Source organism: Nicotiana sylvestris, chromosome 2 (assembly GCF_000393655.2).
Source record: "Nicotiana sylvestris chromosome 2, ASM39365v2, whole genome shotgun sequence".
Taxonomy (NCBI): Eukaryota; Viridiplantae; Streptophyta; class Magnoliopsida; order Solanales; family Solanaceae; genus Nicotiana; species Nicotiana sylvestris.
In genome coordinates, this window is record NC_091058.1 from 11,873,521 (window position 1) to 11,888,655 (window position 15,135).

The 15,135-nt window shown below is 35.2% G+C and overlaps 1 protein-coding gene and 1 long non-coding RNA gene across 7 annotated transcripts; one reads left to right on the forward strand and one right to left on the reverse strand.

Annotated features, from left to right (window-relative positions):
- Positions 1-1,755, forward strand: LOC138886300 (uncharacterized). Its single transcript, XR_011404964.1, has 3 exons — positions 1-161; positions 667-795; positions 1,488-1,755. It is a non-coding gene; the product is annotated as an uncharacterized lncRNA (long non-coding RNA).
- A 3,262-nt stretch (positions 1,756-5,017) lies between these two features.
- Positions 5,018-13,900, reverse strand: LOC104239543 (nuclear transport factor 2-like). Of its 6 annotated transcripts, none has more exons than XM_009794195.2 (8): positions 13,575-13,900; positions 9,763-9,886; positions 9,572-9,673; positions 7,030-7,138; positions 6,614-6,735; positions 6,451-6,516; positions 5,849-5,912; positions 5,018-5,395 (listed from the first exon to the last, which is right to left on the reverse strand). In XM_009794195.2, exons 3-8 carry the CDS (start codon positions 9,584-9,586, stop codon positions 5,184-5,186), a joined length of 588 nt encoding a protein of 195 aa, XP_009792497.1. In that variant the 5' UTR covers positions 9,587-9,673; positions 9,763-9,886; positions 13,575-13,900; the 3' UTR covers positions 5,018-5,183. The 6 variants fall into 6 exon arrangements, with proteins under 6 accessions (XP_009792497.1, XP_070023806.1, XP_070023804.1 ...); XM_070167705.1 differs by lacking the exon at positions 13,575-13,900 and adding an exon at positions 13,147-13,559; XM_070167703.1 differs by lacking the exon at positions 7,030-7,138 and having other exon boundaries at positions 9,763-10,183.
- Positions 13,901-15,135: the final 1,235 nt, after the last annotated feature.

The window sequence follows — 15,135 nt, forward strand, 5'->3', positions numbered from 1 at the left end:
GAGTAGCTATCCATCTCTCTCTTTCTATCTATCCCTCCTTCTCTCTATCTCTCTCCTCCGTAGAAACTTGAAAATATGAAGTTTCATGAAAAAAAACCATGGATTTCTACTAAATCAACAAGCAAATTTCGTTTTTGGTGAAGATCAAGTTTCTCCTCTTGGTAAGTTTCTAAACTCGTTTTTATACTAGACACCTACTAGAATTTTCTACATATCCTTTTGTACAGAGCTCCGATTTAAGTGATCCAAGACTTTATGGAAAGGTATTTCATAAATCTATAACTCTTATGAAGGAACCAAAATCTAGTTTTGTTGGTATTTACCTGAAAAAGGATCAAAAAGTACAAGGCAAGTGCTGTCCAGATTTCCATTTTTAGAAATACTCCATGTACTACTGTTAGTAATTTTAGCATAACTTTTTGTTCAAAATTGATATGGAGGTGATTCAAGATTTTATGAAATGGTAAGACATAGATCTACAACTTTTGTGAAGATCATAAAGTCTAGTTTGTCCGTGTAAATCTTCAAAACTGAGTCACAACTCGGAACAGTGATACTGTCCAGAATTTCTGTTTCAAACGTTTTTGGGTAATTTTCACCAATATCATATTTAGTTTGACTTGCTAAATCACTGAACTTATTTAGATACTTGATTATGTATTTAAGGTATATAAACCCTTGAAAAAAATCAAAGGGGAATTGTTTGAGGAAGTGGACAGATTTGGTTTGTTTACGGCATAGACGATTCGAACGTCCCCAAGTTGTGATTGAACTGTTTCGTGGTAAAACACCAAGGTTTGTGTATAAACTTGTACTCTTTTTGCTTGCTAGAAAATGTTAAAATAACTTGATATTTTATTTTTCTTGGCTTCAATTTATATTGTTATATTCGTACTATATCAAGTATTGTAAGATATTTGCTAAATCGCCCATTCATACGGATTGTTTGATCATTTTGCATTCTTGTTGGGACTTTGTCCTTCTTGTGGCAGTGACTTTGTCACTCATCTTGGCATGCCTCTTGATTTGGATCTTTTGCCATCTTGACTTTGGATTTGTAGTTCGTCTTGAATTATGGAACTTGTCCGTGTTAAGTACGAACTAGGAAGCCATTTTTAATATGGTTCTTGATTCTCTTGTCTATTGGGTTTTGACCCTACTTGATTTGGGGCTTCGGTCCATCTTGATATCTGATTATGCTTAGTGTGATGGCATGACGTACATATTGGGCGAAAAATGGATATTTGGTATACTCTCTTAAATTGATAGTATACACTTTCTAGACTCTTGAACATTGTTATTGATATTTGGAAACACTTCAAAGTTTGATATTGATATGTTTGATATATTTGTTCACTTGTTTTAAATAATGTTAAATTGAGCTAACTATGACTGAAAAAGGGGAAATTGGAGAATTTAATGACTCCAAGCCTAAAGTTTATACACCACTAAGCTTTATGTTTAGCGATAGTTGTTTTCTATCGTAGGAAATGTTCGGGATGAAATCTGAAGATGGCCAGGGTGAAGTAGTCTTTTTGGGAGAATTTATGGAGATCACATTTGCATATGCACCTTGGTTTGCATAATTTTGGGACATGTACATGATATACAGGATATATATATATATATATGTCACACTTATGTTATTTGGAGGCTTGTTGGATTTTAAAGACCAAAATCTTGTAACTTGAATTTGTAACTTATTTTATTGTATTAGGTTGTTTTAATAACTCAAGTCTTGTAATATGCTGAATTTACACTTTGTCTTGTAAATATGTAGAAAAGGAGAAAACTAGTTTCTTTTTTTTACCCGATAGTTTGAAATTTATGTACAATACAAACTTGTAGTGATTTTGAATGATTGTATAAATCTGTTAGGAAGTTGTTTTAATCTGTTGATTAATCCAGAAGGGTTATATCACCATATGTTAATATTTTGACATTGTATTTTATTTAAAATAAAATTATGGTTTATTTTCAAAAAAAAATATATATATTGCACTCTGAACCTTTTCGCATGGACCTACTTCCGCTACTAAAATTATTTTAGATATTTTTATTAATATCTCTTTTAATATTTTGTAAGTAGGAAATTAGACTTGTTTTCCTAAGTAGTACCCTCACAAAGGGGTTGCTACAATTTCTGTGCCAATAAGGTTGGCCTGAAAAGGGGAAAAGGAAGTAAGAATCCTCAAAGATAGTCGAATTATAAAGCAAAAAAAGAAGAGAAGGAAAGTACCTTCAAAGCAGCATATACGATATCATTCATTAAAGTCAGGGAACTATGACTCTCCAACTTGGCTTTTTCAATTGGGCCGATTAAAGACTCCAACCATGCATCTGCCTGACCTGACTTTCTCAAAAGGCTGCTCTCGGCAGGAACTTCAATAGTTACCCGCCTCATAGCGACACTTCTACTTGAAGAGCCCGCTTCTGTATGATGAACGATAGGAGGGGGAATAGTCAAAGGAGGAGCCGGAGAAGAGGTGAAAGCAGTAGAAGAAGGAACGGAAATAGCTGGGGCAGGTAAGGAAGGAACCACGAGCACGGGAGTTGGAAAAGAAGATATGGGTACTTCGTCTAAAACAGGTCCAACATCTTCACGGCCAAATCCGTTGACGAAAAGTTGGTCAATAGACTCACGAGTATCATGGGGAGTGACGTCATCGTCATGAATTATTATTGGAGTTTCAACAGGTTCGGTAAGAGAAACCGACACTTCAGCTTCGTTATCAGATACGATGCGTCTTCTAACTCGAGGCCTTGTCACCAGGGAGCCCTCATCTCCCTCTTCTTCAGAGTCTTCCTCTTCTGCAACTTTCTTTTTTGTAGAACAAGAACCCAAAACTATTTCCCGGGCTCTTTCTAGAGAGATACGGGTTCCTCAAGGAGTACGGGTTCCCGAGGAAACACGAGAAGCCGCAACTGCTTCAGCAGTAACTCCTCGAATAGAAAATCCTGACGAAAAAAAGGATAGAAATTAGAGAAATAAAAGAGAATATAGACACGTAAGGCACAAAATATAAATTCTTACCATGAGTCTTTACCTTCAAACCAAAACGGTTAGAAAGTGTTTTCCAAGACCTACCGTCCATCGGTGTGATCTTCAGCAATTTATCTACCCAACCACGGAAGTTGGGAACATCCTCCACAACTCCCATGGTAGCTAAAAAAAGCAACAAAAGCAAAATTATAGAAGTTGACAAACTTGAAGGAAAAAGGTACGAGAAGGTTAAAAGACTTACGTGCAAAATTCCACTTCTCAGGGAAGGGAACATTATCCTCACCGACTAAACCAACAGTGGGGGCAGCAACAAATCGGGCATACCAGCCGTGGTCTTTGTCATCTTCGGGACTCACCAAAACCCTCTTACTCCTGGCTACTAGTGTAAAAACACCATTGCGAAAAAGCCTAGGTGAGTAAAGATGAATCAAGTGGGGGAAAGTAAAAGGAACTTCGGCTTTAGTGGCTAAATGCCTTAGACATGAAACAACCCTCCATACAATCGGACCAATTTGGCCCAAACAGACATTGAAGAAACGACAAAATTCGAGAATGACTGGGTCAATCGCTAGTCTGAACCCTAAAATAAAAGGGTATATGTAAACAAAAGAAAACCCAGTTAAATAAGAAGTTATCCTCTGATTCGGATTAGGGATAATAATGGGAAAATCGTTACTCCAATGACAGTCCTTACGAACCATAGGAGTCAAAACTTCTGTAATTTGAGTGGGGGTAAGTATCGACACGATCTAAAGCGGCAGTCTGGTTTCTAAGAGATTCCCTATCGTTGTAAAAAGATAATTCTGTAGGGACTATCTCTTCTACTAAAGGTTCGTGTAATGGTTCAGAAGGTTCTTTACTCATAGAAGAAGATTTGTGAGAAAGGGAACATCTGATTCTAGAAGAGGGACCAGAACTAGAAGAAGGCATAGACGAACCACCTCGAGTAGATCCTAAGTTACGAAGCCTACCTCCCCTTCTATGCCTAACAGGGGCATTGGGGAAAGAATCAACAATGGAGACTTCTCGAGAGTGAGGGTTTGGTGAAGACATAGCGCAGAGGAATGATGTAAAGAAGAAGTAAACAGAGAATGGAGAATTTAAGTGTTCAGTAAAACTTTATGAGGTAAAAGACAAGGGAGGAAGTTATACTTATATTGATAATCGACCGCCAAAGGTAAAATTGTAGTGAAGTAAGGATCACAATTATGATAACTAGCACTTCGTAAATAGTGAAACCGTAAAAACCTTGAAAGAGGCTGCAAAAACTGCAGAACCAATGAAAAATTGATACGTGTACGGAGTATTAAATGGAAGTGACAATTGAAGCGTCAATTTTGTCATAGCATTAATGGTGACAAAAATTCTCGTTTTAATGAAATCCACTTCCCAAATATTCAACTGATGAATACATAGAAAGTGGGGGGACTATCTGTATTGGTAAAAATTACATTTATATAAAGATGACGTGTCAAGACACGTGGACTGGTCAAATAGTCAAAGAATTACAATTAATCAAGAGGCACGAGCAGCAATAGAAACGAGCAAGGACAAAGGAAGAGGCATGGGTGGCCGTACGTGTTTAAGTCATTTATATTCAAGAATCAAAAGGAATGGATCTGACCATAGTAAAGAGCGCAGATACAGAATTTGGCAGGCATTAAATACTGGATACGTTAGAGAATTTGTATTGATTATAATGATTATGTAACGTAGCATTCGATGTCTTTAGTTATTCATAATAGCCTCATTATGATTTGGGGAAAACGCATATCTTCAGGATATCTATAAAAGGGAGGTATCTGATCAATTGTAGGGACAAGAGATGTCATCGGAATATACTTTGATTTACTTGTTTTTTCTCTTGATTACACTCTAATTACTTCAAATTACTTTCCTTTGCATATTTTTTTAATTATCAGTAACCCGTGTTCTTCTAAATTCTAGGTTTGACTGAAGTTATATTTTTTGGTTAAACAATATAGTTAGTTGGAAATAACATTAAGGACTAAAGTTGTGCAAGTTACAATTTTCTACCCTGTGAAACATAACGTCACCTACACAAAAAATCTGTTAGAAAAAAATTCTCGACTCACAAGTAAACTGGCTAACAAAAAAATAGGTCAAATTTTGCCACCAAAATTTCTCCACCCAAACTATGCTGAAGCAGGATTGTGATTTAGGCCACCTCTCCGACCACCTCTCCCTCTTCCTTGTTGGTAACCTTCACCACTTCGTCCTCCCTGACTCCTTCCACGACCTGGAATTCACGTTCTCCAACAAAGTCATTTCTACCATAGCCTCTACCTCCACTAAAGTTTCCACGGCCCCTGAAATTGTCATTTCGGTATCCCCCTCTACCAGAAGGGAAACGGCCTCTCCCACTACCAACTGCAATAGGACATTGAAAAACTAGATGTCTCATTTTTGTGATGAAGTTGTGGTTCAAACAACAAATCAGAGTTTGACGATATAAACAAAGAACCATTTAATGACTTAATTTGTACGTCTGCTGAGACCAAAAGTGTTTGAAAAATTCAAGTCTCTGAATTTGACATGCGGAGGATATACATTTCAACATACGGGCAGTATATTTATTATACAAGCCATATATTAACCGTATATCGGCCGTATATTAACCACATATGCACCATCATAGGCTTGAGAGTTGACATTCGACCAATATACGACCGTATGTCCAACATACGGACCGTATGTGGTGGCTGCATGTCGAAACTGACAGAAATCTATAAATACGGGAATTTTCAGGATTTCAAACCCTACTCCATGATGTTGAAGTCGATATCTGTCTGCTTTTAAGGACAATAGAGCCTTTTATCTGACCTCTAGTTGTGGTTCTCTTTATCTCAACATCAGCTTGATGGCCTCCAATGGTAACAGGTGATGCCTGAATAAAAGATTTGGTATAGTTAAATCATGGAACCAAACAATGTAATAGTAGCCATAATAAAGCATTTTTTGAAGTCCAACAAACAAAAAAATATGAAAAAAACCTAGTCCTATGAAGCATAATAAAGCATGTTTGAAGTACAAGAAACAAAAAAAGAGGTGAAAAAGACCTAGTAACATGAAGCATCATGATAACTTCGAAAGAAAGAGGGAGGAAATTAAAAAAGAAGGAATATCCCCACATTATAGATCTAGTCTATGTACTATAAAATCCATCAGACAAAACTTCGGTTGATTTTAATTGATACTTTAATGAGCTTAAAAATATGTATGTGTGTGTTTGTAGTTCGTAAGTCATCTCAAACAGCTTCAGGGTTGCAGATTATAGGTCCCTTTAATCTCTTATAAAGTTGTTTTCCATAATGCATCTTTCAACAGCTAACAAGGCAACGAATCATAACACAACATCTGGATGCTGGACAGATTTTAACTTCACACGAAGATGGACCATTTTAAAAAGACTTGAGGGAACAAACCTGTATCGCTCTGTTCATGGAGCTCAAATCTTCAAATTCAACAAACCCAAAGCAGAATCCTTGTTGCTGTAGAAAGGAAAATCCACAGATACTGTATTAAATATCTATAAAACTAAGTAAACAAAGAGGACGGCGATGTGTACAATATGCTTTCTGAACCAACCCTATTACTTCTAACTTGTACAACTCCTTGCTTAATGGGTCCAAATCTCTTAAATTCAACCTCAAGTTGAGCAATAGTAACATTCAGAGGCAAATTGCGGACATAAATGGAGTGCCCCTCAGCTGCAAGAATCAGAAGTAAAAAAATTAGATGGAACAACACTATTAATAAGACTGTAAACAATAAGAAACGAAGCCAATGGATAAACAGCCATATATGATAATGCAAGTAGATGCAATAGCCCATAATATGAAGAAAACCTCAAACATCCGTCTATTTCAGTCTCCCTTCACATTCTAAAATCAAATATGAAAATCCTATCCCAATTTAGCAGCCCCAGCAAAGGCTGGTTCACAAATGAAAATAAGAATAGTGATATAGTTCATGCTAGTGCAGAATTTTAATTGATATGATACCTCCGGCCTGGGAAACTTTAGATTCAGGTACATTGCCACCGGAGGCAGTCGGAATTGATGATTGAGGAGCAGGAGCTTGTGCAACTGAATTAACAGGCTGCTTTGCACCCTTTGAAGGAACCAATCTTGAATTAGCGGGTACATAGATTTTGATGGGGCATTTCTTTGTTTGAGAACTTACAATCCATGCATAATGTCACACCTTCTTTTTACACACCCGAAGGTATATAAGGGAGTTTTTCCAAATTAAGTGACATTATTCGAAATGAGATTAATTATTCAATTCAGAGCCGCCATTTGGGATAATTTATTTGGTGTCCCAAGTCACCAATTTATTTTAAATCCCAAATCGAGGAAATTTCGACTTTCCTTTTGAAGTCTGCGAACCAGAAATTCTGAGTAGGGAATTCTGTTAACCCGAAAGAAGGTGTTAGGCATTCCCGAATTTCGTGGTTCTAGCACGGTCGCTTAAACTATTACAATTGGCCTATTATCTGATTTTTAAAACATATTTCAACCTATGGTATATTTTTAACTTATTAGTCGCTTTTAATTAAAAAAAATTTGGAAAAATTCAACGTCATATAAAACACGTATTGAACCACGTCACATGAAATGCACCTGCGGTCCACGACACATTTTATCTAACGTTGTTGAGATTTGGATTTGGGTCACATAAAATGCACACCCGAGTTTAGGAATTTTTTTTTATAAAAAAAATAGCGCGCCTAAAGCAACTACGCACTTTCAAGTTTGCGAGGCCATGGAAAATTCAACTAAATGGCATGCCTCGATTTCTAAGGATTAAAATTAATTAAATGAGGGCCATGAGTTTTGAGATTTTATTTGGCATGGCGCGCCTCGATTATTCTAAAAGGATTGTATTCAATTTAAAGCAAACTACAAATATTCATGATTATGTTTCTTCCTAAAACTACTTTGAGATTATTGCAAGGTCATGATTTATGAATATAGAATTATTATTGAAGAAATATATGATTTGAGTTATTATGGACCTAATCACCCATGTCGGTATCAAATTTGCTATTGACTTAACATCCTTTAATTTGGATCCAAGCTATTACATCGTTCTCTCTCCATTTTGAATACATTTTCCTATCTTTCCCTATGAACTACAATCTCATTGAAGAAACTCATTCTGTCTTTCACGAATTCTATTTCTTGATGCTCTTCCTTCATTTTTTTTGTTCATATCTTTCAAGTTGGTAGATAACCAAAATATAATATACAAATCAAAAGGAAATACGGTGAAAGAAAAATAATGGAAACATTGGTTAAGAAAAGAATGAACCTTTTATAGATGAAGATCTTATTCAATACATATGGAGCAAACAACCATCAAATTTAATGTGCAAATGAACCATAATCAGAGGCAACGAGCGGAAACCTTTCGAACCGAACTCGACTTCGGCCTCTTCGGGCTAGTATTTTGGGCTATCTTTTAAATTGAGTTTGAAGCTTTTGGATTTGATTTTTGGTGTGATTTAGCTCCTGTTTTTGAGGTATTTTTTTTAAACAAGGTAATGAATGGCTATATGTTTTTTTTTTTGTTGAAAGCAATAGGTAGAAAGAGTAAAACTAGTAGAAATTCTCTTTAGCATAAAAGAAGAAAATTTATTTTCTCTCAATATTCTTCCCTCTTCTCTTCTCTTCTTTTCTTCAAATATTTCTCTTCTATTTATAGGAGAATTTTCAAAAAATTTCAGATTTTTTTTTAATTTTTTTTATTTTTTTATTTAAAAGAAATCCCACTTACATTTTGTTTTTCTTTTTTTATAAAAAGAATTACCACCTTTCTTTACTTTTATTTTTTAAATTCCAACTTTAATTACTTTTATCTTATTTAAAATCCCACTTTTTTACTTTTTTAAAAGAGAATTCAACTTATTTTACTTTTCTTAAAAAAACAATCCACTTTCTTTTACTTTTCTTTAAAAAATTCTACTTTATTTTAATTTTAATTTTTTTAAATTTTCAGCTACCTTTATATTATTTTTTAATTCCAACTTTCTTTTACTTTTTATTTTTAAAAATTTTCACAAAACTTTACTTTTATTTTTTTAATTTTTCACTTTCTTTTACTTTTTTAAAAGAGAATTACACCTACTTTTACTTCTTCTTTTTTTTAATTCCATACTTCCTTTTTTCTTATTTTTTTAAATCTCTCCCGAAAATTTTAAAGAAAAATTAATATTTTTTGGATTTTTTATTATTATTTAAAAATAAGAATAAATATAAAATAATGTTAATAGTAATAATTCACCTTTTAAAATTTTGTATTTTTAACCTATAATAAAAAGTATAACAAAGCTAAAAATTTGTACGTTAAAACCTCCTAAAATATTTATATAAAAGAAGTGACAAAAAAAAATTAAATATTGTCAAAAATTAGGTGCAAATCAGATTTCTTAGGAGCATCTTCTTGGGCAACCTGGTTCTGCATTCTCATAATTATGGCTCTCAATAATATGAGATTCAGCCTCCACCACAATCTCTCTTTCATTACCAACTAGTCTCTTACCTTCCAAAGAACCATGAACTACTTCCTCAACAATTTGAATTTCTTCTGCTGCATGAGAGCTCGGCTGTCCGTGATTTGGAGGATCAAGCACATCAGCTGGTTCTACAAAAAAAAAAAAAAAAAAAAAAAATCAGGTAAGCAATTTGAAAAGGAAAGGGCAGAAAAGTTGTACAATTTGACAAAAATCCAACCTGGATCGGACGTCATATGCACGGGTGGTACATCCTCGACTCCATTGACAATTTCTGAACTGTTAACAGTATCATTTCCTTCTACATACCTAAGAACATCATTCAAAACAAAGTACCCTTTGTCCTGTGGAGCAAGGAAAAATGAAGACATCAATTATCATTTTATATTGCAAATTTCCGGTGGTTATAATGAAAAGGAAACATTAGAGAAATAACTGAACAAGAAGCAAGATAGAAAAGCGCAAGGTACTTCACCTTTACCCATACATATCATATTTTCCAAGCAGGTAGGGAGTGAGGAGGGGTTGGAGGACAAAGATGGAATTGTCTCTTTGTAGGGGCATAGAGAAAGCGAGGAGAGGGAAGGGTTGCACCAACTGAGCGAGGAGGTCCCAATGAGGATTTTTTCTGTTTGCAACTTCTAATAGACGGCAAAGTTAAGCGAAAGTCAATAGTTGAGGGACACAATAGGATCTTTCTTACTTCTTACATTAACTTTTGAAACCTCAAATTGAAACTTGTAATCTCAAGTCTCAACTACATTCCCTTGCAAGGTTCAATTCCTGGAATAGTGATAAACATATGTTTCCTGCTATGTGGTAAGTTCAATCATATTCTCCAAATTCATAAACCAAAAACTTCTGTAAATTCCACAACAAATGAGGGAGGTATGCGGAGATTTTTCACCTTAATTTCAGTGCCAACAAGCACATTTTACTCTATAACATCAAATAAACTGCACATTTGCAACAATTCTATATACAAGTTCAGGTTTCGTTTTCATATTCGAACAAGAAGTAAAACATACTTGACAGAATAGATATAGTTTGTTATTGTTAAGAAGGAAAGGATTTGATGAAAATCATTCTCAAAATGAAAGTAATTGGTAATCGTACAGAAGCTTTGTGCATTTTCTAAAATCAACACCCTGAGAACTGGGATTTCTTTAATTATATCAATGGACCTCTGTCAACACAGCAAGAAGATATTTACTTTTGACAATCTGCTATTAGAAAGAAGAAAGAGTGTGTTGTTGCTTAAAGCTATCAAAGGTACCAAAGCACAACATAAAATTAAGAATGAAGACTCACAAAAGATGTCGATGGTAAATTGGCAATTAACATCCGTAGCTCTTCTATAACTGAAACTGTCCAACTTTTTTTGCATTATAGTTGTCACACCTCCTTTTTCTACCCCCTTCCGGGGTAGAAAGTGGTAATAACCGAAACGGGATTATTTATTTAAAAATTAGAGTCGCCACTTGAGATAATTATGATGTCCCAAGTCACCGGTTTAAAATCCCGAATCGAGGAAGTTGACTCTTATTTACGGTCTGCGAACACAGAAATCCGTGTAAAGAATTCTGTTAACCCGGGAGAAGGTGTTAGGCATTCCCGAGTTCCGTGGTTCTAGCACGGAAGCTTTGATCATACTTGGCTTATTAAATTGTCTAGTTACTTATTTAAGAACCTAGGTGCTTTTACCTTTTACAGCCTTTTAATTAAGAAATTACCTTGAAACGGGTCACGCGCACATGTACCCATTTGTTCGGCGCGTCAAAAATTATGTCACGCGATCGTGTCCACAATTAATAACGCTTTATTATTATTAAGAAAAGTTTCGTCAAAGTTGCGCGAACGCATACTCCGATTTTGTTTTTAAAATCGTAATCATGTCACGCTAACGTGTCCACGACCACGATAATATATTAAACGTGCCTAAAGCAAATTATGATCATATGTTATTTTTATATCTAGGTTATCAATATGAGGGCCATGAATAATTAAACTGTAGATAGCACACCTCAAAACTATATAAACTAAAATTAATTAGTGGCCTATTAAAACAATTTTAATATTAAGAGAGTTTAACCGAAGTTGCGCGAATGCATACTTCGAATTGATTTTTAGAATTGTAATCATGTTACGCGAACGTATACACAATCACGCTAACCAATAAAATAGTGCAAACTACCACCAGTACGGGGAGTGAAGCTATGTTGATAATGGAATGCTAAGTGCTTCTACTAATTTCTAGTGATGAACCATAAGAAAAGCCACATAAATATATGAATTGTAAAGTTACATATTTCCGCGACAAACAATCAGTAAAAGGAGGCAAGGTATTTATTCCTAGTGGATTTGGCTGTATTCCAGAAAATCAAAGGAAAAAAAAGATGATATGGCCCCTTGAATGTAACTATTCTTACACCAACAGTATAAACAATTCTCAACAAGTTTCTTTAGCAATATAATCCAACAATTAACTACTTTCACACTTCACTGAATTTCATATACAACTTCACTCATGTATCCTAGAAGCAGCATGTATCGACTTTAACGAATAAGGCCCGTGAGAACAATTTATGGGGTTCAATATACGAGAAAATGACGAAGATAACAGAAAACTAGAACAGTTAGCAAGCTCATATGGGTACTGTAAATCAAACATCACCAAACTATAATAGCAAAGAAAAGGGACAAACATGAAAATTTAATCCAAAGATGACAACAAACCCATTGACTAAGATTTAAACAAATACAACTTAGAATCAGTGGGGTTCAACAAATGCACCAGGAATGCAAACCTTAGAGACATGGATTGGAAGCTTTAATTTTACATGAAGTTAAGTGTTGCCAATTAACATGCATAGAGGCAAGCAAAGATTGTTTCTGGAAAATCACACACAAGTACACCAACAATTCAAGCTTTCAACTAATGGTCATGAAGTCTAACGTTTCTCAGTCGAACATATAAGGGATCGAGCAAATCAGAACATGAGGAAGACGACTAAACTCATGAAACTCCAAGAGATTGAAGCAGCCATTTCAACCTTCCTAAAGTGATGTGATTAATCTTTTGATAACAACATAATCCAAGCACAAACTGCTATGCTCGTTCAAAAGAAGAGAACAGAACGATTTAGGCGTCGACGAGCAGGCATACGACCCTAACAATTTAACTACGGTCTAAATATTCTAGCACCAGAAATCACTCGTACTAGAGAATCAGATAACCAAGTGAAGAACCATGAGAATATACATTACTGATTCAGACTCATTTGACAGTCATAAGGCAGGGCAGAACAATGAATTAACTTTTGAGTTAATGGCTAAAGCATTCGAGGCATAGAAAATAACCATTCGAATTAACTTTTGCTAACTGAGCATGCTCAAGCAAATCAAAACAGTGAGTGTAGGATTCAAACAACAAACGACATGTCAAATATCATTTCCAGACGTGAACTGAAACTGAATGCTAACTCCAAATTCAACCTCTAATGGAATTAATCAAAGAATTACTTCTATAAATGGATTCCCATGGCTCTTATCGTATTTTCAATCAACATCCAAACAGACATAAGAAAAGAAAAAGAGATTGAACCTAATTGCGTGAAGCTTTGATTAATTTCGTTTGGAATCTAATACAAACGAATCCGGCCTTGAAATTGGGAGTGACAACAGCTGAGAAATAGAAACTAGCAACCACGAACAAAACCTCGATCGGCAAGCAATCGACGATTCGAACAACTTCGACTCTCGAACTCAATCCAACTCCATAATAAAAGTGAACTTTCCGAATTTAAAGATGAAAAAAACAAAGATCGAATATCAAACTAAAAGAAGCCAATATTTGTAGTTTTTTTTTGTTATGTCTGGAATTAAACTAAAAAACGAAGATGAACAACAGAGCAGAAGAAAACATTTCCTAGAACCCTAATTTTTCTATCAAATTAAATCTGCCCGAAAAATTCCTCAAAATTCTCTGTTTTTTCAGCCCCACCCCCCCCCCCTAAACAAGAAAATCCTTACCTTATATAACCCCTCAAAAATCTCGAACCTTCTTCTAAAAATCTAGAAATCCTCTCAAATCTTCCGTGAACGATTTAGGGACAGATGGAGGGCATAGATTGATTCCATCCATCCACGGCTCCCATCCATCCAACAAATCGCTCAAGAGTTAAAAGGCACGTGAAAAATTCGGAAGGAACCTTCTTATTTTGTCAGAGGCCGTTAGAATCTTGCTGACGTGGTGAGATAAGGGTGCGCGTGAGTGAACTCGCCTGAGTTTTCAGGAGAGTTGGGATTGAATCGGACTGGAGAAGAAGAACAATAGTCAGGGGCGCCGCTTTAGGATTTTTGGGAATTTAGGTTTTGTTAGTAAGGGGTCTGTTATGTTAGAGGTAATGGGGCGGGTCAGTGACGGGTCAGGGTTTTCTGGGGCTAGATCTGGGCGTGTAATTGCTATTTGGGCTGGGGAAGTTTGGACAATTGGATTTTCAGCCCAAATACACTAGACCTTTTTCCTTATCCCCCTTTTTAAATTTTTCTTTAATTAATGAAATCCTAAAAATTAAAATCCTAAATTATCTAAATTGTAAAATTAAACTAATTATCTAATGAAAATAATTATAACAATTACTTAGTCCTAAACTAAAAGGGAAAAATCAATAAACTAAAAATTAAAAGGTGTAGAATGAGCTATTTTTGTGATTTTCATTTTTAACCAAAGAAATAGTTACTAATTAATTCCAAAAAATGTAAAATCAAACCTAAATGCAATGCATGGTATTTTGGTATTTTTTTATTTTAATGGAAATTAGATATGCACAAAAAGGCAAATAATTAATTAAAATTCTCCAAAAAAATCCTATAAAAATTGCAAAAATTGGAGAAAATTGTTTTTCTTGTATTTTATGAGAGTAATTCCTATGGGGCAAAAATCACGTGCTCACAACTGCCCCTCTTTGCTCGGAAACATGAAGAGTTTTCGTGCAAAGATAAAGTGAGTGGATACGAGCGATTTTTGCCCGCTTGAATACCCCATGGGAAGCATTTTTGAAAGATTTGACCGCACCTTGCTTCCGAGGTTGCCTACATATCCTTGACTATAAAGGAATCAGGTCAGTGTAGTTCGGGAAAGTGATGGAGACATGAGTTGGAGAGCTGAGTGAGGTGCCGTTCCAACGAGGTTCCGGTCCGCGGTCCTGTTATTACATCAAAATCAAAAAATGAAAAAGACTAACTAAGCCTGTCAACTATGAGTTACATGATTCCTATCTATAAGTCTTCTGAAGCTTGATCTTGAGTCTTGAATGGTTCTTCATGCAGACTTTAGATTTTAACCTTGCCGTTTGCTAGCTGCAGGTGCTAGTTCATTCTTCTTCAGATTAAAACCGGACATACAATGCTCGTGATTTCAGCCATGTATTGAGCAACTCACATCTTTCATCTACTTCTGCATTTGGATTCACTTCTTGCTTTTTTTTAATTCTGGATTGTGACTAACTTCTATTGATCATCTCGGACTATTGACACGCATTCTTGCCGCGAGCTTTCTTTGTTGCTGACTTGAATTGCATTCTGAAGTGAA

Excerpts from the sequence above, each read along its gene's own strand:
- LOC104239543 (XM_070167703.1), bottom strand. The coding sequence starts at position 9,913 with ATGTCTTCATTTTTCCTTGCTCCACAGGACAAAGGGTACTTTGTTTTG. Across the intron at positions 5,913-6,450 it reads CCATGAACAGAGCGATACAG|GCATCACCTGTTACCATTGG; the intron begins GTTTGTTCCCTC and ends TCTTTTATTCAG. Across the intron at positions 5,396-5,848 it reads AAAGAGAACCACAACTAGAG|TTGGTAGTGGGAGAGGCCGT; the intron begins GTCAGATAAAAG and ends GTCCTATTGCAG.